Source organism: Pseudophryne corroboree, chromosome 1, assembly GCF_028390025.1.
Source record: "Pseudophryne corroboree isolate aPseCor3 chromosome 1, aPseCor3.hap2, whole genome shotgun sequence".
Taxonomy (NCBI): Eukaryota; Metazoa; Chordata; class Amphibia; order Anura; family Myobatrachidae; genus Pseudophryne; species Pseudophryne corroboree.
This window is the reverse complement of record NC_086444.1, coordinates 754772921-754796613: the sequence shown is the minus strand read 5'-3', so window position 1 is coordinate 754796613 and position 23693 is coordinate 754772921. Positions and strand designations below refer to the sequence as shown.

General features: G+C 48.2%; 1 protein-coding gene across 2 annotated transcripts in view; it reads left to right on the top strand.

Annotated features, from left to right (window-relative positions):
* The window catches only part of ABCG2 (ATP binding cassette subfamily G member 2 (JR blood group)), a 449463-nt gene that overhangs the window by 218739 nt on the left and 207031 nt on the right, over positions 1-23693 (top strand). For both annotated transcript variants that reach the window (XM_063916996.1, XM_063917005.1), the window contains exon 2: positions 10028-10139. In XM_063916996.1, the coding sequence (XP_063773066.1) occupies positions 10089-10139 (51 nt within the window). In that variant the 5' untranslated portion in view covers positions 10028-10088. The remainder of the gene's footprint in view (positions 1-10027; positions 10140-23693) is intronic.

The window sequence follows — 23693 nt, the reverse complement described above, 5'->3', positions numbered from 1 at the left end:
GACAATCACAATATATATTATACTGGTGGTCAGTGTGGTCACAAACAATGGCAGTGTGGCTGGCACTCTGGCAGCAAAAGTGTGCACTGTACGTTATATGTACTCCTGAGTCCTGAGTCCTGCTCTCAGACTCTAACTGCTCCCCACTGTCAGTGTCTCCCCCACAAGTCAGATAATACAGTCACACTATCTCTCTCTATCACTTCAGCAAGTACTAATAGTAGTAGTACTCCTCCTAATGCTCCCCAAATTACTACTGTGTCTCTCTCTGTCTCACTCTCTTCTCGAATCTCTATAAACGGAGAGGACGCCAGACACGTCCTCTCCCTATGAATCTCAATGCACGTGTGAAAAATGGCGGCGACGCGCGGCTCCTTATATAGAATCCGAGTCTCGCGATAGAATCCGAGCCTCGCGAGAATCCGACAGCGTGATGATGACGTTCGGGCGCGCTCGGGTTAACCGAGCAAGGCGGGAAGATCCGAGTCGCTCGGACCCGTGTAAAAAAACATGAAGTTCGGGCGGGTTCGGATTCCGAGGAACCGAACCCGCTCATCTCTAGTTTGAACCATACTTGCCTACTTTGAATGTCTCCTCTCCGGGAGAAGCCGGAGAGGAGACGCTGCAGGAGACTTCAGGGGGCAGGGCAGGGCTGTGACATCAAGCCCCGCCCCCACATCTGGAAAATGCTGCGGGTCTATGGGAAGGGGGCTGGGCTAAAAGGACATGATTCACGTAATTTTAACCCCTTCCCCACTCCACGGACCCACAAACTCAGAAGAGAATAGGCAAGTATGATTTGAACACAACCCACCCAAATCTAACTCTCTCTGCCCATGTTATATCTGCCCCCCTGCAGTGCACATGGCTTTCCCATCTGCTAACAAATTTGCTGCTGCAATCAGGTCTGAATTAGGCCCTTTGACAGGGAAGGTGGGCCCCTCTCAGCTCTAGCCCCCATAGCAGCTGCACTGCCTGCACCTAAAGCATACTTGCCTACTCTCCCGGAATGGCCGGGAGGCTCCCGAAAATCGGGTGACCCTCCCGGCCCCCCGGAAGAGCAGGCAAGTCTCCCGGAATCAGGGGTCCCCCTGCCCGTCCGCCCACTTAATGTGTAAAGTGGACGGTCCGGGCAGTTGATGACGCGATTCTTGCTGAATCACGTCATCATAGCCACGCCCCCTGCAGTGTAATGCCGGGGATCGCGGCATTACAGAGCGGGGGCGTGGCTTAACGGATGTGCAATGATAACTCCTCCCCCATCCCGCCCCTGCTCCACCCCGTCCCACCTCCGGTCCACCTCCTTCACCACGTCACAGCCCTCCCCTGCCCCCCTGCTGAGCCGACCTGGCTGCTCTCTCCCGCAGAGAGCAGCCAGAATGTCGGCAAGTATGACCTAAAGTAGCTACGCCCTTGGATTCAGGGAGACAAGAGGGACTAGTTTGCACAACACATCTCCAACAGTGACTGTTATTTTGATAAATTACAGCACAAACACATGCTGCATTGCTGTGATAGGTAGCGGTGCAGGATGTGTCTTTTGTACTAGATATAGGGCTTGTTAATACATTGATCAAGAGATGTAGACACAACCCCCTCAGTTTTTTTTTTACATATCATGCACAAAGGGATAGCATAAAGCTATGTCTTGTCTAGAATAATGCTAAGAAATAGCTAAGCAAAAAGATTAAAAAAAAATCTCCCTAATTTGATCAGTGCTTTCTGAGCTAGCCATGCCTTTGGCGGTATTTGCTCTCAAATCATGTAAGGCATTTGCTGACTATTCTATGTGTAACTCATTTATTACTGTTGTTAGATAATGTATTTCTTTGTATGCTGCTATACTATATTATCCATTTATATTTCTTCTCTATTTTGATTGTGATATTGATAATTAAAAAAATAAAAAACAAACTTCCTAAAAATGTGCACTTGTAATATATAACTAAAAATTGTCAAGAATTTTTTTTAAATCCATTGTAGTTTGCACTGAAATCTGATGCAAGATTGGTGTAATGTAAATAGTGTAATATGATGCTATTCTACTGTACAAGCCTATGGGAAAAAAAAAAGTCTGTTTGAAAGGTTACAAGAGTTTATAATGTACAGTACCACCCTGGCAGGCAGTCTGCTAGTGATACTGTATGTACACACTTTGCCTGTTTTGTAACCGTGGCTTATACAGCCTGCATGCAACCTGCCACACACTGATCTTGTCACTTGTCTTTGTTCCTCTTTGCACGCAACAGTTTGACATGAGTGAATGAATACTGAGAAACCCTGGGCTGTCCTTTTAGTTACAATACACATTCCTTTTGTATTACTCCGCTAATGTCATGTACTGCTTCTTGGATAATTATTATGTGACTGACTGGCTAATGATAAAGGGACTTGGATAGCTCATGTCTGACATATTTCTCACTTCCTCCTCCTTATGGCTATTTCCACACATAGCAGCCAAGTGGTCCCGTGCAAGCGCCCACATATTATGTGCGGCAGTCCCGCAGTCGCCGGGTCCGACCGCAGCATGCTACAGTTGGGCTGGATGGCAGGACAACGGGATTTCAATGTGAACACATACATTTCAATGTATGTGTACACACATTGTGGCTGTGCCGCACTGTGTTCTATGAAATCCCGTGCGTCACTGGCCAGATCCTGTTCTGTGGCATCCCGCAGGACAGGATCCGTGTGCACACAGAACCCCCCTCTCGGCCAAGTGGGTCCCATTCAGCGGGACCCGCTGGGCTGTTATGTGTGGGCTTAGCCTAATAGTTACCAAATTTTAATATGCAAAATTAATATTTTCTCTGACGTCCTAGTGGATGCTGGGAACTCCGTAAGGACCATGGGGGATAGCGGCTCCGCAGGAGACTGGGCACAACTAAAGAAAGCTTTAGGACTACCTGGTGTGCACTGGCTCCTCCCTCTATGACCCTCCTCCAGACCTCAGTTAGAATTTTGTGCCCGGCTGAGCTGGATGCACACTAGGGGCTCTCCTGAGCTCTTAGAAAAGAAAGTTATATTTAGGTTTTTTATTTTCAGTGAGATCTGCTGGCAACAGACTCACTGCTACGAGGGACTTAGGGGAGAGAAGCGGACCTTCCTGCTTGCAGCTAGCTTGGGCTTCTTAGGCTACTGGACACCATTAGCTCCAGAGGGATCGAACACAGGCCCAGCCTCGGTCGTCCGGTCCCGGAGCTGCGCCGCCGTCCCCCTTGCAAAGCCAGAAGCAAGAAGATGTTCCTGAAAATCGGCGGCAGAAGACTTCGGCCTTCATTAAGGTAGCGCACAGCACTGCAGCTGTGCGCCATTGCTCCCCATGCACACCACACACTCCGGTCACTGATGGGTGCAGGGCGCTGGGGGGGGGGGGGGGGGCGCCCTGGGGCTGCAATAAGAGTACCTTACTGGCAAAAGAACACATAATATAGTCATTAAGACTATATATGTGTAAAATCCCCTGCCATATATTCCATAAAAAAGCGGGAGAAGCCCGCCGAGAAAGGGTCGGGGCTATCTCCCTCAGCACACTGGCGCCATTTCCTCTCACAGCTCCGCTGGAAGGACGCTCCCAAGGCTCTCCCCTGCAGTTTCCAGACTTCATAGGGTAAAAAAGAGAGGGGGGGAACTAAATTTAGGCGCAGTATCTGTTTATTAATAGCAGCTATAAGGGAAAAATCACTGTATGTATAGTGTGAATCCCTACATTATATATAGCGCTCTGGTGTGTGCTGGCATACTCTCTCTCTGTCTCCCCAAAGGACTTTGTGGGGTCCTGTCCTCAGTCAGAGCATTCCCTGTGTGTGTGCGGTGTGTCGGTACGGCTGTGTCGCCATGTTTGATGAGGAGGCTTATGTGGAGGCGGAGCAGGTGCCGATAAATGTGATGTCACCCCCTGCGGGGTCGACACCTGAGTGGATGGTTATGTGGAAGGAATTACGCAACAGTGTCGACTCCTTACATAAAAGGTTTGACGACATAGCAGATGTGGGACAGCCGGCTTCTCAGCCTGTGCCTGCCCAGACGTCTCTAAAGCCATCAGGGGCTCTAAAACGCCCGCTACCTCAGATGGCAGACACAGATGTCGACACGGATACTGACTCCAGTGTCGACGATGATGAGACTAGTGTACATTCCAATAGAGCCACCCGTTACATGATTACGGCAATGAAAAATGTGTTGCATATTTCTGATATTACCCCAGGTACCACAAAAAAAGGGTATTATGTTTGGGGAGAAAAAACTACTAGTGGTTTTTCCCCCATCTGATGAATTAAATGAAGTGTGTGAAGAAGCGTGGGCTTCCCCCGATAAGAAACTGGTAATTTCTAAAAAGTTACTAATGGCGTACCCTTTCCCGCCAGAGGACAGGTCACGTTGGGAGACATCCCCTAGGGTGGATAAAGCGCTCACACGTCTGTCAAAAAAGGTGGCACTACCGTCTCCGGACACGGCCGCCCTAAAGGAGCCTGCAGATAGAAAGCAGGAGGCTATACTGAAGTCTGTATATACACACTCTATTGCTTCAGCATGGATGTGCAGTGCTGCAGCTGCGTGGTCAGATTCCCTGTTGGAAAACATTGATACCCTAGACAGGGACACTATATTGCTAACCGTAGAGCATATTAAAGATGCTGTCTTGTACATGAGAGATGCACAGAGGGATATTTGCCGGCTGGCATCTAAAATAAACGCAATGTCCATTTCTGCAAGGAGAGGATTGTGGACTCGGCAGTGGACAGGAGATCCAGATTCTAAAAGGCACATGGAAGTATTGCCTTACAAGGGTGAGGAGTTGTTTGGGGATGGTCTCTCGGACCTCGTTTCCACAGCGACAGCTGGGAAGTCAGCATTTTTACCCCATGTTCCCTCACAGCCAAAGAAAGCAAGAAAGCACCGTATTATCAGGTACAGTCCTTTCGGCCCCAGAAAGGCAAGCGGGTTAGTTGCGCGTCCTTTCTGCCCAGAGGCAGAGGTAGAGGGAAAAAGCTGCAACATACAGCCAGTTCCCAGGAACAAAAGTCCTCCCCCGCTTCCTCTAAGTCCACCGCATGACGCTGGGGCTCCACAGGCGGAGCCAGGTACAGTGGGGGCCCGACTCAAGAACTTCAGCGACCAGTGGGCTCGTTCACGGATGGATCCCTGGATTCTACAAGTAGTATCTCAGGGGTACAAGCTGGAATTCGAGACGTCTCCCCCTCACCGTTTCCTCAAATCTGCCTTGCCGACAGCTCCCCCGGACAGGGAGGCAGTGCTGGAGGCGATTCACAAGCTGTATTCTCAGCAGGTCATTATAAAGGTACCCCTCCTTCAACAAGGACGGGGTTACTATTCCACAATGTTTGTGGTACCGAAACCGGACGGTTCGGTGAGACCCATTTTAAATTTAAAATCCTTGAACACTTATATAAGAAGGTTCAAGTTCAAGATGGAATCGCTCAGGGCGGTGATTGCAAGCCTGGACGAGGGGGATTCCATGGTATCACTGGACATCAAGGATGCTTACCTGCATGTCCCCATTTACCCTCCTCACCAGGAGTACCTCAGATTTGTGGTACAGGACTGTCATTACCAATTCCAGACGTTGCCGTTTGGTCTGTCCACGGCACCGAGGGTATTTACCAAGGTAATGGCCGAAATGATGATACTCCTTCGGAGAAAGGGAGTTTTAATTATCCCGTACTTGGACGATCTCCTTATAAAGGCGAGGTCCAGGGAACAGTTGTTGATCGGTGTAGCACTAGCTCGGGAAGTGCTACAACAGCACGGCTGGATCCTGAATATTCCAAAGTCGCAGCCGGTTCCTACAACGCGTCTGCTGTTCCTGGGGATGGTTCTGGACACAGAACAGAAAAAAGTATTTCTCCCGGAGGAGAAGGCCAAGGAGTTGTCATCTCTAGTCAGAGACCTCCTAAAACCAAAACAGGTGTCGGTGCACCACTGCACGCGAGTCCTGGGAAAGATGGTGGCTTCTTACGAAGCAATTCCATTCGGAAGGTTCCATGCAAGGATCTTTCAGTGGGATCTGTTGGACAAGTGGTCCGGATCGCATCTTCAGATGCATCGGCTGATAACCCTGTCTCCAAGGACCAGGGTGTCGCTGTTGTGGTGGCTGCAGAGTGCTCATCTTCTAGAGGGCCGCAGATTCGGCATACAGGACTGGGTCCTGGTGTCCACGGATGCCAGCCTTCGAGGTTGGGGGGCAGTCACACAGGGAAGAAACTTCCAGGGACTATGGACATGTCAGGAGACTTCCCTACACATAAATATTCTGGAACTAAGGGCCATTTACAATGCCCTAAGTCAGGCAAGACCCCTGCTTCAACACCAGCCGGTACTGATCCAGTCAGACGGTCGCCCATGTAAACCGACAGGGCGGCACAAGAAGCAGGATGGCAATGGCAGAAGCCACAAGGATTCTCCGTTGGGCGGAAAATCATGTGTTAGCACTGTCAGCAGTGTTCATTCACGGAGTGGACAACTGGGAAGCAGACTTTCTCAGCAGACATGACCTCCACCTGGGAGAGTGGGGACTTCATCCAGAAGTCTTCCAAATGATTGTACACCGGTGGGAAAGGCCACAGGTGGACATGATGGCGTCCTGCCTCAACAAAAAGCTAAAAAGATATTGCGCCAGGTCAAGGGACCCTCAGGCGATAGCTGTGGACGCTCTGGTAACACCGTGGGTGTACCGGTCGGTGTATGTGTTCCCTCCTCTGCCTCTCATACCCAAGGTACTGAGAATAATAAGAAGGAGAGGAGTAAGAACTATACTCATTGTTCCGGATTGACCAAGAAGAGCTTGGTACCCAGAACTTCAAGAAATGATCTCAGAGGACCCATGGCCTCTGCCGCTCAGACAGGACCTGCTGCAGCAGGGGCCCTGTCTGTTGCAAGACTTACCGCGGCTGCGTTTGACGGCATGGCGGTTGAACGCCGGATCCTGAAGGAAAAGGGCATTCCGGAGGAAGTTATCCCTACGCTTATTAAAGCTAGGAAAGAAGTGACCGCAAACCATTATCACCGCATATGGCGGAAATATGTTGCGTGGTGTGAGGCCAGGAAGGCCCCAACGGAGGAATTTCAGCTAGGTCGATTTCTGCACTTCCTACAGTCAGGGGTGACTATGGGCCTAAAATTGGGTTCCATTAAGGTCCAGATTTCGGCTCTGTCGATTTTCTTCCAAAAAGAACTGGCTTCACTACCTGAAGTTCAGACATTTGTTAAGGGAGTGCTGCATATTCAGCCCCCTTTTGTGCCCCCAGTGGCACCTTGGGATCTCAACGTGGTGTTGGATTTCCTAAAGTTGCATTGGTTTGAACCACTTAAAACCGTGGAACTAAAATATCTCACGTGGAAAGTGGTCATGCTGTTGGCCTTGGCGTCGGCCAGGCGTGTGTCAGAATTGGCGGCTTTGTCTTGTAAAAGCCCTTATCTGATTTTCCATATGGATAGGGCGGAATTGAGGACCCGTCCCCAATTTCTCCCAAAGGTGGTTTCAGCGTTTCATTTGAACCAGCCTATTGTGGTGCCTGCGGCTACTCGTGACTTGGAGGACTCCAAGTTGCTGGACGTAGTCCGGGCCCTAAAAATCTATGTTTCCAGGACAGCTGGATTCAGAAAGACTGACTCGCTATTTATCCTGCATGCGCCCAACAAGTTGCGTGCGCCTGCTTCAAAGCAGACTATTGCTCGCTGGATCTGTAGCACGATTCAACTTGCACATTCTGCAGCTGGACTGCCGCATCCTAAATCTGTAAAAGCCCATTCCACGAGGAAGGTGGGCTCTTCTTGGGCGGCTGCCCGAGGGGTCTCGGCTTTACAACTTTGCCGAGCAGCTACTTGGTCGGGGTCAAACACATTTGCTAAATTCTACAAGTTTGATACCCTGGCTGAGGAGGACCTAGAGTTCGCTCATTCGGTGCTGCAGAGTCATCCGCACTCTCCCGCCCGTTTGGGAGCTTTGGTATAATCCCCATGGTCCTTACGGAGTTCCCAGCATCCACTAGGACGTCAGAGAAAATAAGATTTTACTCACCGGTAAATCTATTTCTCGTAGTCCGTAGTGGATGTTGGGCGCCCGTCCCAAGTGCGGATTGTCTGCAATACTTGTATATAGTTATTGTTTAACTAAAGGGTTATTGTTGAGCCATCTGTTGAGAGGCTCAGTTATATTTCATACTGTTAACTGGGTATAGTATCACGAGTTATACGGTGTGATTGGTGTGGCTGGTATGAGTCTTACCCGGGATTCAAAATCCTTTCCTTATTGTGTCAGCTCTTCCGGGCACAGTATCCTAACTGAGGTCTAGAGGAGGGTCATAGAGGGAGGAGCCAGTGCACACCAGGTAGTCCTAAAGCTTTCTTTAGTTGTGCCCAGTCTCCTGCGGAGCCGCTATCCCCCATGGTCCTTACGGAGTTCCCAGCATCCACTACGGACTGCGAGAAATAGATTTACCAGTGAGTAAAATCTTATTTTTTTCCTGTACAATTAAAACCAAAACTGGCTAAATTATTTCTTTTCTTCTTTTTTCTGTCATTGTATGCTACTAATGTGTAACTTCTTTCTACTTCGAGTTTCACCGACTCAAACACATAGCGCCTTAGGGCGGTATCCTATTAGCAGCTTTACCGGGAGCTATCTTATCAGACACACAACGCTGGCATTGTTTTCTCCTGATTCAGGCACTTATCGGGGATTATGCTTCGGGTGCCTCAGACACCCGAAGCATAATCTGCGATAACGGGCCACCGGAGCCACAACAACACATGGGATCAGGGACTTTTTCCCCAATTCCATGTGTTTTTGTGCAATCGCAGGTCCAATTTCAGCCAAACGGCCTCTAAGGGGGGTATACAATTAGTCACAGTTAATTATTTAGCCCTGAAAAGCCAGCCCAAGCCATGGCTTATCAGGGATTTTGTTTCGACTGCCTGACCAAATCCCCGGAAACAGCTCAGTTTTCATCCTTAGACTGGGCTGTTTCTACCGAAAACATACAGGTTTCACTTTATCTCTCTCCAAACTTGATAAATCTCCCCCATTGTCCTTAAGACAGGACAGTCCTCTTATGTTAGCCCTGCCTTTAGGCTATACTTGCCTACTCTCCCGCAAGTGCCGGGAGACTCACGATTTTTTGTCCAGTCCCCTGGACCGGCGGAAAATATTGGCCAGATTGTCCGTATCCTGCCCGCTTCCTAGTGAAGTGGTCAGGATGGGAAGATTAGGGGGGTATTCATTTAGTGCCGTTTTCTTCGGCTAGCTGAAAAAAGGGCACTAATTCGACGTCAGTGTATGCAATTTTGGGTGTTTTTTAGCCCGTTTGAGTCACTTTTCGCCCATGCCTTTTCAGGTTTTTCTTGTGAACGATTCGGCATGGACGAAAATGGACCCAAAAACGAGCGAAAACAATCGCAAATTTGCCAAAACACGTGGATTGGCTGCAAATACACTAAATGAATACGCCCCTAACAGGGGAATCCCAGTGCCGCATGGATGGGGAGGGGCTTAATGACAATATGTGCCTAGTGTCTGACAGCCTGGCCCCACCCCTCAAAGTGGGATGCAGCGTTTCCTCCTCGGCCTATGTAAAAGAACCATTGGAGTAATTGTTTTCACAGATGAACTGGTTTGAAAGGCCATGTGCCCAACTGGGACATTGCTTTTCCCATTAGCAGCACCATGTCACTGCGGAACTTCAGAATTACATCCTCTATTATGTTGATTATAACCAATTTGCAATTGTAAAATTAAAATAATTTTGTATTTATAACTTTTATTGCAGATTGCAATTTATTTCTTAATGCACAGTTCTGTCTGGTATTACATTATTAGTTCCCGTTGTTATTACATTAACTAAAATAAACGGCTTTAGTAAGAATGAACTTAACAAGGAAACTTACAGAACTCTCTACTAACAATGGAAGACAGTATACAGATCATATCCTCTCATTTGTCTAATGTTCCTCTGTATTTTGGACAATGTAATAATGTGAATTTTTATTTATTGATGTCCTTCTCTAGTTACACTAAGAAGAAACAGCACATTATATTACAGAGGAAAGGCGGAAACTGTTTCTGAATCATGTTTGACCCAGATGTGAAGTACCAGCCATGCAGTACCACAGACACAACCGTGAGTGTATCCTAACAGTCTGTGCTGTACAGACAGCAGGGACTACTGTATCCGTGGAATTATTGTATAGCTTACAGAATTCGCATTGCTTCACCAATTTACATAAGGATATCTTCAGTCAATAATTAGATGGCTATATTGACACAAGAGAAAAGTATATAGTCCATACATTCACACAGTATAATAATGAATAAAGAACACACGATTATCAATTCATGTGACAAAACTAGTCATACAAATATTTGAATATATAAGAAAGTAAAGACATGTTTTGTGTGTATGCATATATAATATAATTATTATAAATAGAAATGTATTTCCTGGCATCCAGGGTTCCGGCATTCAGAATGCGGGCGCCGGAATCCCGACACGTGTCAGAATGCCGACACTGGCATCCTGACTGCCGGAATCCTGACTGTCGGAATTCCAAACTTGAGTATCCCAGGGAGGATTAGGCTGTGGTAGAGGGTTAGGGTTAGGCTGTGGTAGAGGGTTAGGGTTAGGCTGTGGTAGAGGGTTAGGGTTAGGCTGCGGGTTAGGCTGCAGGGAGGGAGGCTTAGAATTAGTGGTACCTGCCTCCTGCACTCCTGTCGGGATTCCAAGCAGTCAGGATGTCAGTGTTGGTATTCTGACTGCCAGCATCCTGACTGCTGATATCCCATACCCAACCCTTCTTTTTGAGCCTTAAAAATGCAAATGCATCGAAATATTGATTTCACAAAGCAGCAATTGTCTCCTGTATTTCATGCCCTGAGTGCTACCATCAACCTTTATGGTGTGTGTGAGTGTATTATATAAGTATGGTGTATGTATATACTGTATTAATGTATACAAATATGGAGTCTGTTATGCAAGTATGGCATGTGTGGTTATATGTATGTGTATAAGTATTGTGTGTGTATAAGCAGAGATGTAACAAGAACTTTGTGGGTCCCATAGCAAAATCTTGAAAGCACATACACCAATCCCCCTCCCCCACCCCCCCTGCTCACTACAATGCCCCTTTGGGGAGCAGGAGAGAGTGGGTGAGGGGAGTGACAGACAAAAAGGATGTTAGAGAGAGGAGCAAGAGGGGGGGGGGCAGCGGGAGAGAAACCCTCTGTTTCATGGAGAGAGAGAGAGAGAGGATGTCAGGGAGAAAGTGAGAAAGGGATGAGAGAGAGACAGTGTCGGGGGGACAGAGGGAGAGAGACAGTGTCAGGGAGAGAGACAGTATCAGGGAGAGAGTGTTAGGAAGAGGGAGAGACAGTGTCCAAGGGAGAAAGTGTGTCAAGGAGGGAGAGAGAGACAGTGTGAGGGAGATAGACAGTCTCAGGGAGAGCGAGACAGTGTATGAGAGATAGAGAGAGAGAGAGAGAGAGAGAGAGAGAGTATGGTAGAGGGATGGAGAGAGACAGTGTTAGGGAGAGAAAAAGACCGTAACAAAGAGAGACAGTGTCAGGGAGAAAGAGGGAGTGTGTCAGGAAGAGAGTGAGGGAGAGAGACAGTGTCGTCAGGTAGAGAGAGAGGCAGTGTCAGGGTGAGAGACAAGGGAGTACTTCAGATCTGATCGTAGCAGCAAATTTGTTAGCAGTTGGACAAAACCATGTGCACTGCAAGTTTGGCAGATATAACATTTGCAGAGAGATTTAGATTTGGGTGGGTTATTTTGTTTCTGTGTAAATACTGGCTGCTTTATTTCTACACTGCAATTTAGATTTCAGTTTGAACCCCCCCCCCCAAATCTAACTCTCTCTGCACATGTTATATCTGCCCACCCTGCAGTGCACATGGTTTTGCCCAACTGCTAACAAATTTGCTGCTATGATCAGGTCTGAATTACCCACCGTGTCAGAGACAGAGAGAGACAGTGTCAAGGAGAGAGAGAGGTTGAGACAGTGTTTTAGTGAGAGAGACAGTTTCAGGGAGAGAGAGGGTGAGACAGTGTCGGGAAGAGGTAGAGAGAGGATGAGAGTGTCATGGAGAGAGAGACAGTGTCAGGAAGAGTGAGGGGGATAGAGAGACAGTGTCAGGGAGAGAAGCCGCATCAGGGAGAAAGACAGTGTCAGAGAGTCAGTGTTGATCCATTACTATGCTCATGTAAGTAGAATATGCAGCCCAATTTGTATCTTGTGCTGTTTTGCAGGGTATTAGTGACTGGTTTCTGCTGCTGGGCAGTTTGAGGAGGGTAATAAGTTACGGAAATGTATAGTTTCTTGCTGTTGCTAAGATCATCTATTTAAAGCAATATTGCTGTAACTGGACCTTAACATTCATGGGAAGGTTGTTCTCTGTGGGCTCTATCAAAATAATCTTGGTCAGAAGTCACAGGAATATAATTTATTTTAAGATCATCACTTTACCTGCAATTCAAGAACCACGTTGTCCAAACTATTATGTGGGCCGGTAAATTCCTCCTCTTTGACTTAATGGAGTCTTTGTTTCTGCATAGTCAATACACATAGAAATAATAAACCTAAAGAAATTGGCTCCTAAAAAAGTTTTTTTTTCTTTCTCTGACGTCCTAAGTGGATGCTGGGACTCCGTAAGGACCATGGGGAATAGCGGCTCCGCAGGAGACTGGGCACAACTAAAGAAAGCTTTAGGACTACCTGGTGTGCACTGGCTCCTCCCACTATGACCCTCCTCCAGACCTCAGTTAGAATCTTGTGCCCGGCTGAGCTGGATGCACACTAGGGGCTCTCCTGAGCTCCTAGAAAAGAAAGTATATTTTAGGTTTTTTATTTTCAGTGAGATCTGCTGGCAACAGACTCACTGCTACGAGGGACTAAGGGGAGAAGAAGCGAACCTACCTGCATGCAGCTAGTTTGGGCTTCTTTGGCTACTGGACACCATTAGCTCCAGAGGGATCGAACACAGGACCCGACCTCGATCGTCCGGTCCCGGAGCCGCGCCGCCGTCCCCCTTACAGAGCCAGAAGCATGAAGATGGTCCTGAAAATCGGCGGCAGAAGACTTCGGTCTTCAACAAGGTAGCGCACAGCACTGCAGCTGTGCGCCATTGCTCCTCATGCACACCTCACACTCCGGTCACTGATGGGTGCAGGGCGCTGGGGGGGGGGGGCGCCCTGAGCAGCAATATTAACACCTTGGCTGGCAAAATAATCACAATATATAGTCCTAGAGGCTATATATGTGAAAAATACCCCTGCCAGGATCCATAAAAAGCGGGAGAAAGTCCGCCGAAAAAGGGGCGGGGCTATCTCCCTCAGCACACTGGCGCCATTTTTCCCTCACAGCTCCGCTGGAAGGATCGCTCCCAGGCTCTCCCCTGCAGTTTCAAGACTACAAAGGGTAAAAAAGAGAGGGGGGGCACTAAATTTAGGTGCAGCAGTATATATATAAGCAGCTATAAGGGAAAATCACTCAGTTATAGTGTTCATCCCTGTGTTATAGAGCGCTCTGGTGTGTGCTGGCATACTCTCTCTCTGTCTCCCCAAAGGGCTTTGTGGGGTCCTGTCCTCTGTCAGAGCATTCCCTGTGTGTGTGCGGTGTGTCGGTACGGCTGTGTCGACATGTTTGAGGAGGAGGCTTATGTGGAGGCGGAGCAGATGCCGATAAATGTGATTTCACCCCCTGCGGGGTCGACACCTGAGTGGATGGTTATGTGGAAGGAATTACGCGACAGTGTCGACTCCTTACATAAAAGGTTTGACGACATACCAAATATGGGACAGCCGGCTTCTCAGCCTGTGCCTGCCCAGGCGTCTCAAAAGCCATCAGGGGCTCTAAAACGCCCGCTACCTCAGATGGCAGACACAGATGTCGACACGGATACTGACTCCAGTGTCGACGACGATGAGACTAATGTAACTTCCAATAGGGCCACACGTTACATGATTGAGGCAATGAAAAATGTGTTGCACATTTCTGATGTTACCCCAGGAACCACAAAAAAGGGTATTATGTTTGGAGAGAGAAAACTACCAGTAGTTTTTCCTCCTTCTGAGGAATTAAATGAAGTGTGTGAAGAAGCGTGGGCTTCCCCCGATAAGACACTGGTAATTTCTAAAAGGTTACTAATGACGTACCCTTTCCCGCCAGAGGATAGGTCACGTTGGGAAACATCCCCTAGGGTGGATAAAGCGCTCACACGCTTGTCAAAAAAGGTGGCACTACCGTCTCCGGATACGGCCGCCCTAAAGGAGCCTGCTGATAGGAAGCAGGAGGCTATCCTGAAGTCTGTATATACACACACAGGTATTATACTGAGACCAGCTATTGCTTCAGCATGGATGTGCAGTGCTGCAGCTGCGTGGTCAGATTCCCTGTCGGAAAATATTGATACCCTAGACAGGGACACTATATTGCTAACCGTAGAGCATATTAAAGACGCAGTCTTATACATGAGAGATGCACAGAGGGATATTTGCCGGCTGGCATCTAAAATAAGTGCAATGTCCATTTCTGCCAGGAGAGGGTTATGGACTCGGCAGTGGACAGGTGATGCAGATTCTAAAAGGCACATGGAAGTTTTGCCTTATAAGGGTGAGGAGTTGTTCGGGGATGGTCTCTCGGACCTCGTTTCCACAGCAACAGCTGGGAAGTCAGCATTTTTACCCCATGTTCCCTCACAGCCAAAGAAAGCACCGTATTATCAGGTACAGTCCTTTCGGCCCCATAAGGGCAAGCCGGTTAAAGGCGCCTCCTTTCTGCCCAGAGGCAGAGGTAGAGGGAAAAAGCTGCAGCATACAGCCAGTTCCCAGGAGCAAAAGTCCTCCCCCGCTTCCTCCAAGTCCCCCGCATGACGCTGGGGCTCCACAGGCGGAGCCAGGTACGGTGGGGGCCCGTCTCAAAAACTTCAGCAATCAGTGGGCTCGCTCACGGGTGGATCCCTGGTTCCTTCAAGTAGTATCTCAGGGGTACAAGCTGGAATTCGAGACGTCTCCCCCCCACCGTTTCCTCAAATCTGCCTTGCCAACAACTCCCTCAGGCAGGGAGGCAGTGCTAGAGGCAATTCACAAGCTGTATTCCCAGCAGGTGATAGTCAAGGTGCCCCTCCTTCAACAAGGTCGGGGTTACTATTCCACAATGTTTGTGGTACCGAAACCGGACGGTTCGGTGAGACCCATTTCAAATTTGAAATCCTTGAACACATATATAAAAAAATTCAAGTTCAAGATGGAATCGCTCAGGGCGGTTATTGCAAGCCTGGACGAGGGGGATTACATGGTATCACTGGACATCAAGGATGCTTACCTGCATGTCCCCATTTACCATCCTCACCAGGAGTACCTCAGATTTGTGGTACAGGATTGTCATTTCCAATTCCAGACGTTGCCGTTTGGTCTGTCCACGGCACCGAGGGTATTTACCAAGGTAATGGCCGAAATGATGATACTCCTTCGAAAAAATGGAGTTTTAATTATCCCGTACTTGCACGATCTCCTGATAAAGGCGAGGTCCAGGGAGCAGTTGTTGGTCGGGGTAGCACTATCTCGGGAGGTGCTACAACAGCACGGTTGGATTCTAAATATTCCAAAGTCACAGCTGGTCCCTACGACACGTCTACTGTTCCTGGGGATGGTTCTGGACACAGAACAGAAAAAAGTGTTTCTCCCGGAGGAGAAGGCCAAGGAGCTGTCATCTCTAGTCAGAGGCCTCCTAAAACCAAAACAGGTGTCGGTGCATCACTGCACGCTAGTCCTGGGAAAAATGGTAGCTTCCTACGAAGCAATTCCATTCGGCAGGTTCCATGCAAGGACTTTTCAGTGGGACCTGTTGGACAAGTGGTCCGGATCGCATCTTCAGATGCATCGGCTGATAACCCTGTCTCCAAGGACCAGGGTGTCTCTGCTGTGGTGGCTGCAAAGTGCTCATCTTCAAGAGGGCCGCAGATTCGGCATACAGGACTGGGTCCTGGTGACCACGGATGCCAGCCTTCGAGGCTGGGGGGCAGTCACACAGGGAAGAAACTTCCAAGGACTATGGTCAAGTCAGGAGACTTCCCTACACATAAATATTCTGGAACTGAGGGCCATTTTCAATGCCCTAAGTCAGGCAAAACCCCTGCTTCAAAACCAGCCGGTACTGATCCAGTCAGACAACATCACGGCAGTCGCCCATGTAAACCGACAGGGCGGCACAAGAAGCAGGACGGCGATGGCAGAAGCCACAAGGAGTCTCCGATGGGCGGAAAATCACGTGTTAGCACTGTCAGCAGTGTTCATTCCGGGAGTGGACAACTGGGAAGCAGACTTCCTCAGCAGGCACGATCTCCACCCGGGAGAGTGGGGACTTCATCCAGAAGTCTTCCAACTGATTGTGAACCGTTGGGAAAGGCCACACGTGGACATGATGGCGTCCCGCCTAAACAAAAAGCTAGAAAGATATTGCGCCAGGTCAAGAGACCCTCAGGCGATAGCTGTGGACGCTCTAGTGACACCGTGGGTGTACCGGTCGGTTTATGTGTTCCCTCCTCTTCCTCTCATACCCAAGGTACTGAGGATAATAAGGAGAAGAGGAGTAAGAACTATACTCATTGTTCCGGATTGGCCAAGAAGAGCTTGGTACCCGGAACTTCAAGAAATGATCTCAGAGGACCCATGGCCTCTGCCACTCAGACAGGACCTGCTGCAGCAGGGGCCTGTCTGTTCCAAGACTTACCGCGGCTGCATTTGACGGCATGGCTGTTGAACACCGGATCCTGAAGGAAAAGGGCATTCCGGAGGAAGTCATTCCTACGCTGATTAAAGCTAGGAAAGAAGTGACCGCAAACCATTATCACCGCATTTGGCGAAAATATGTTGCGTGGTGTGAGGCCAGGAAGGCCCCAACAGAGGAATTTCAGCTGGGCCGTTTTCTGCACTTCCTATAGTCAGGGGTGACTATGGGCCTAAAATTGGGTTCCATTAAGGTCCAGATTTCGGCTCTATCGATTTTCTTCCAGAGAGAACTGGCTTCGCTACCTGAAGTTCAGACTTTTGTTAAGGGAGTGCTGCATATTCAGCCCCCTTTTGTGCCTCCAGTGGCACCTTGGGATCTCAACGTGGTGTTGGATTTCTTAAAGTCACATTGGTTTGAGACACTTAAAACCGTGGAATTAAAATATCTCACGTGGAAAGTGGTCATGCTGTTGGCCTTGGCTTCGGCCAGGCGTGTGTCAGAATTGGCGGCTTTGTCATGTAAAAGCCCTTATCTAATTTTCCATATGGATAGGGCAGAATTGAGGCCTCGTCCCCAGTTTCTCCCTAAGGTGGTATCAGCCTTTCATTTGAACCAACCTATCGTGGTGCCTGCGGCTACTAAAGACTTGGAGGCTTGTTGGACGTAGTCAGGGCCCTGAAAATTTATGTTTCCAGGACGGCTAGTGTCAGGAAAACTGACTCGCTATTTATCCTGTATGCACCCAACAAACTGGGTGCTCCTGCTTCAAAGCAGACTATTGCTCGCTGGATCTGTAGTACGATTCAGCTTGCACATTCTGCGGCTGGACTGCCGCATCCTAAATCAGTGAAAGCCCATTCCACAAGGAAGGTGGGCTCTTCTTGGGCGGCTGCCCGAGGGGTCTCAGCTTAACAACTTTGCCGAGCAGCTACTTGGTCGGGGTCAAACACATTTGCTAAATTCTACAAGTTTGACACCCTGGCTGAGGAGGACCTAGAGTTTGCCCATTCGGTGCTGCAGAGTCATCCGCACTCTCCCGCCCATTTGGGAGCTTTGGTATAATCCCCATGGTACTTACGGAGTCCCAGCATCCACAGAGAAAATAAGATTTTACTCACCGGTAAATCTATTTCTCGCAGTCCGTAGTGGATGCTGGGCGCCCATCCCAAGTGCGGATTGTCTGCAATACTTGTATATAGTTATTGTTTAACTGAAGGGTTATTGTTGAGCCATCTGTTGAGAGGCTCAGTTATATTTCATACTGTTAACTGGGTATAGTATCACGAGTTATACGGTGTGATTGGTGTGGCTGGTATGAGTCTTACCCGGGATTCAAAATCCTTCCTTATTGTGTCAGCTCTTCCGGGCACAGTATCCTAACTGAGGTCTGGAGGAGGGTCATAGTGGGTGGAGCCAGTGCACACCAGGTAGTCCTAAAGCTTTCTTTAGTTGTGCCCAGTCTCCTGCGGAGCCGCTATTCCCCATGGTCCTTACGGAGTCCCAGCATCCACTACGGACTACGAGAAATAGATTTACCGGTGAGTAAAATCTTATTTTTTTTTTACTACATGAAAATCAATTCACTATGGTGCAGATTGAATTAACTGCAAGTTCTGTGTAGTCCCATATTAAACATGCATGTCTTGGAATATTTTTGCCCCAAACTCACACAAAAATTAGGAATGTTAAGACCTATGCATTATGCTAGTATTGTTGTCCATTAATTATGCAGTGTAGAAAACCATGTTAGATTGGGGAAATCATCCTGAACCCAAAAAAGGGGCTAATAATAACTTATAAGCAAGCAAGATAGTATAGGAAGCTGTTAAAAGGTATCACAGGCTTGAATTATACTGTATTTTTACGTTAAAATAATGAGAACATAGGAGGTCATTCCGAGTTGTTCGCTCGTTGCCGATTTTCGCTATGCTGTGATTTGTTGCTAAATGCGCATGCGCATGGTACGCAGAGCGCATGCGCTAAGTTATTTTACACAAAACTTAGTAGATTTGCTGGTGTTCCTGTGGCGCTTTTCAGTCGCACTGCTGATTGGTGAATGATTGACAGGAAAGGGGCGTTTCTGGGTGGTAACTGAGCGTTTTCCGGGAGTGTGCTAAAAAACGCAAGCGTGTCAGGGAAAAACGCAGGAGTGGCTGGAGAAACGGGGCAGTGGCTGGCCGAACGCTGGGCGTATTTGTGACGTCAAACCAGGAACTAAACGGACTGAGCTGATCGCAATCTAGGAGTAGGTCTGGAGCTACTCAGAAACTACAAGAAAATATTTAGTAGCAATTTTGCTAGTCTTTCGTTCGCTATTCTGCTATGCTAAGATACACTCCCAGAGGGCGGCGGCCTAGCGTGTGCAATGCTGCTAAAAGCAGCTAGCGAGTGAACAACTCGGAATGAGGGCCATAGTTATAACTTAGTCTGGAGCCGACTTCTCCTGAAACCTGCCTTAATTTAATGTGGATTTCTAGTGCAATAGTAAAAAGTCACGCAACCTAGTTTGCCCCTACGTGATCTCGTAATTGACTCTCTTTGGTGGCATAATTGTATTATTTACCTGTTCTCCCTGGCTCACAAACAAGATTTCAGGACATACTTTTGCCCTAATTTTAATGAAGCCAGAGTTATGCGCGAAATATTTGAAGCTCCCTGGTAAAGCTGCTTATTTGGCTTCTACTGTATATCTCCTGCATTAGTGCTCTTCATCATTAGGACAGATAGTCATCAATGAGGAAGTGAAGACTGACATCATAAATACCTTATTTCCACCATTATTTTACTGTTGTAACATACAATCCCTTTTGCACTGTGTGGACAGTCAATCTAAATTGGGAAACCGATTTGCTTCATGTCTAAAGGGGGGTACACACGGAGCGACGTTCACTTAATTTCTAAGCAATCTAACTAGATTGCTTAGAAATTGGAAACGCATCGCTCCGTGTGTAGGGGTGCCGGCAACAGTGATGCACGGTCCCACGCGTTGCTATTGCCGGTGCTAGATTGGCCTGCATGCAGGCACAATCTAGCACATCGCTCATTTCACCGCTGGGTGAAATGAGCGGTCCCCCGTGTGTCCCCCCCCCCCTCGCTCAGCACACTGTACTGAGCGGGGGTAGAGATGTGTGCTGAGCGGTCCATGATAGAACACTCAGCACACATCTCCCTCCAGATCTCCCCATCAGTATGACTCTTTAATTTTAAGGTCAGTATAATTCTGAACCCCTCCACCACTTGCTACAGGATCAGTCAGGAATAATTACATGTCCGTTGCCTATAAAGCAATGTATTCATCCTAACCCATTATTGGAAGAACAAACTGTTGCTACAAAATGTATAAAAGGGACAGCACAGTGGCACAGTAGTTAGAAATGTTGTCGCACAGCATTGGGATCATGAGTTTAATTCCCGAGCAAGGAGTGAACTATGTAAAGTTTGTATCTGCTCCCTGTGCTTTCGTGGGTGTTGTCCAAGTACTCTGGTTTCCTCCCACACTCCAAAAACGGAATACATACCTTTTTATCCTGTCCGTCAGAATGCTGGCAGCGGGGCTGCCGCTAAGAGTCCCCTTGCAGGTTCCGTGGCTTGCTGCGCTTGCCACAGGATCTATTCCCACTCTATGGGTGTTGTGGACACCCACGAGTGGGGATAGCTCTGCTGCGCCGGGATTCTGGCTGTCGGTATTGTTGGCTGACAGGATTTTGGCGCCGATATCATGAACGCTGGGATCCTGGCAGCTGGCATTTTAACTGCACCCCAAAAAAAAATACTGGTAGGTTAACTAGATTTTGGCAAAATTAACCCTAGTGTGTACAAACTTTTTTTTTTTTTAATAAACAATTTTTATTGTCATTTTCATATAATTTTCCAGACATTTGTTTTTGTTCATTCTCTGTAAAATAGAGGCAAACAACACATCCAAGTATACAATATACATTGCAATATCAACATTCAGTGTCTAAGAAGGGTGATCACTGTCTTACTTTTCATATTTTGATCCATAACAGTCAGACACCGAATGAGAAAAGAGTCAAATCTTATGTGCCATCCCATAAAAGGATACCCATACAAACATTACGTCTGATAAGGACAAACACAAAGAGACCTATAGGAAAGGGGGAGCAGGGGTGTATCCAGGGGTCTGAGCGCCCCTGGCAAAGTAAGGAACTGGTGCCCCCACCTCCCCCACCCAGGGACACAAAGGGGGGAGGTACAGATAGGCTGAGGTCAGGGACACGGAGAATTACAGGGAGGGTGCAGGTAGGGACAATGAGGTGGAGGGCTTACAGGGAGGTTGAGGTCAGGGACACTGAGGGGCAATTACAGGGAGGCTGTGGGCAGGGACACTGAGGGGGAATTACAGGAGTGTGCGGGCAGGGACACTGAGGGGGAATTACGGGGAGGGTACGGGCAGGGACACTGAGGTGGAATTACAGGAGGGTGCGGGCAGGGACACTGAGATGGAATTACGGGGAGGGTGCAGGCAGGGAGATTGAGGGGAAATTACGAGAAGTGTGCAGGCAGGGACACTGAGGGAGAATTACGGTTAGGGTGCGGGTAGGGACACTGAGAGGGAATTACGGGGAGGGTGCGGGCAGAGACACTGAGAGGGAATTACAGTAGTGTATGGACAGGGTCACTGAGGGGGCAGTTGCAGGGATGGTGCAGGCAGGGACACTGAGGGGGAATTACAAGGAGGGTGCAGGCAGGGACACCAAGGGGATATATGCACACATACATACAGTTAAAAACCCCTCTCTAGGTGTGATGGCACTACATGTCCCAGCAAATCCAGTTGACAAGGTGTGCTGGGACTTGTAGTCTCAACACAGCTGGACAGGCATTCACTGGTTTAGATACCTCTCCATACAGAGCTCTTTGTAAACTGTGATCCAGACTGCCAGATTAGACCATGCAGTGCAGCTACGGTACCGCAGAAAATGTACAGGTATGCTCATGCTGCACTGCTGACTGGTGCTGATTGTAGTGGCTAGTGTTTGGTGACAGACCGCGTGGGACCAATGAGAAGGGGAGCGGATGAGGAAGAGGAGGTGCCTCGACCCTCCCCATACCTGGAAGTGCCCCGCTCCCCGGCTATATTCACCATCAGTGTGACTGTAATCACGGAGAGTGTCAGAGTGCAATATGTTCTGAGAGTCCGGCAGTGGATGAGCACTGCTAAAGGATGTACTCAGTGAGAACTACTATGTCATTCTACCCCCTGGCACAGGTGGCACTGCCAGGTGGCGCCCCCCTCTTGGCCGGCGCCCCTGGCAAGTGCCATCCTGGCCAATAGGAAGATACACCCCTGAGGGGGAGACAAGACAGACAACATATACATACAAAAACTAGAGATACCAACTACAGAAGATAAACTAAAACAGGTATAGCAGAACAATGCAATATGACGAAGTACAACCAGTGTTGGATTCTGCTTCTGAGTTAGTATCTTAAAAAGACTAAGTGTAGTGCAAAACAAGACAAAACTTAACAAGAAATTCCTGCTCTCTACCTCTGAGTCAGTCAGGGTCAGACTGGCCCACAGGGGAACAGGGGAAACCTCCGGTGGGCCCCACTTCCTGTGGGCCCTCCTCCTCCTCTAGGGATCAGATTCCAGACTTTATCCAGGTGCACTTGAATTATGCATTTATACATGTTACATTATACTTCACAAGAATATGGTTTATTATATATTTACCATTGAGCACAGAAAATGTACTCTTTATTGGTTGGCCAAACCTCTGTGGTGGCTGGCTACGCCCCCACTGGAGCCTGGCCACAACCTTAAGCATGGGCCTCTACAACAGCATTCCCCCAGTGGGCCCTTCATGCCCCAGTCCAACACTGGAGTCAATGTACATACTCCAAACCACCCCCCCCTATGTAGTCTAATACCCCTTTTCCATCTGTAGTACGGGTCACAGCCGTGTCGCCTGACACGGCTGCGACCCGTGCTACAGCCCCCTTTCCCACAGCACTCACCAACCCTGCATATTGCCGAATTGGTGATGCTGCTAGTGACGCGGCAGGGGTGGCACTGGGATATCACATGATCTCCCAGCACTGCCCTCCCATACATTGTGAACGGGAGCCGTGTCGCCTCAACACGGCTCCCATTCACACTACACAGCTTGCCGGGTTGAACACGTGTTCAGCCCGGCAAGCTGCCTGGGTAGGATTCCCGGATCACTTGATCTGGGAATTTGCAGTGGGACCCTTTTCCGCTAGGAAAAAAAACTGGTAAATGCGCGCCCCTGCGCATTTACCCGTGTTTTAAAAGCTAGTGAAAAAGGGGTATTAGTAATCAAGGCCTCCGTCTCTGTAGGAGAAAATTACACTAGCTATCCATGGCATTCAGGAAGTTTTGTCCATTTGTCTGTAAAGAAACCACTTAGTGGTTTCAAATAATTTATACATATGGGTTTGTACCATAGGTTCCAGACTAGAGATATATGCATCCCATTTCTTTGCAAATTTTTTAATACCATTTTCAATGGTAGAGAAGCTCTACGTTCAAAATATAAGACCCTGAGGAGCGTATTTTTAACTGCCTCTAGAGAGGGAGTAGATTTCGTAATCCAGTGAGTAAGGATCTTTTTTTCGCCATAGTCAGTATGACTGAAACCACAGGTACAATACTCAGAGTAGTAGTGGGTAAAGACCATTCTGTACAATCTAGAAACAGGCATGCTATGGGGTCCTTTGAGAACTGAACATGGAAGGTTGTATTAATATATAGCGCCACTTTACACCAAAACCGAGATATCTTGCCACATGACCATAGTAAGAATGCCAAATTGATTTCTCACAAATATTTAAAATGCCCGCTCTAATATAGATTGTAAACGCCTGCACCTCTTATTACCATATCCCATGAAGGTGCGCTATACATCGCAAAACACTGCATCCCATAAGAGAAAACAATACACCCACACATTATCTGAGT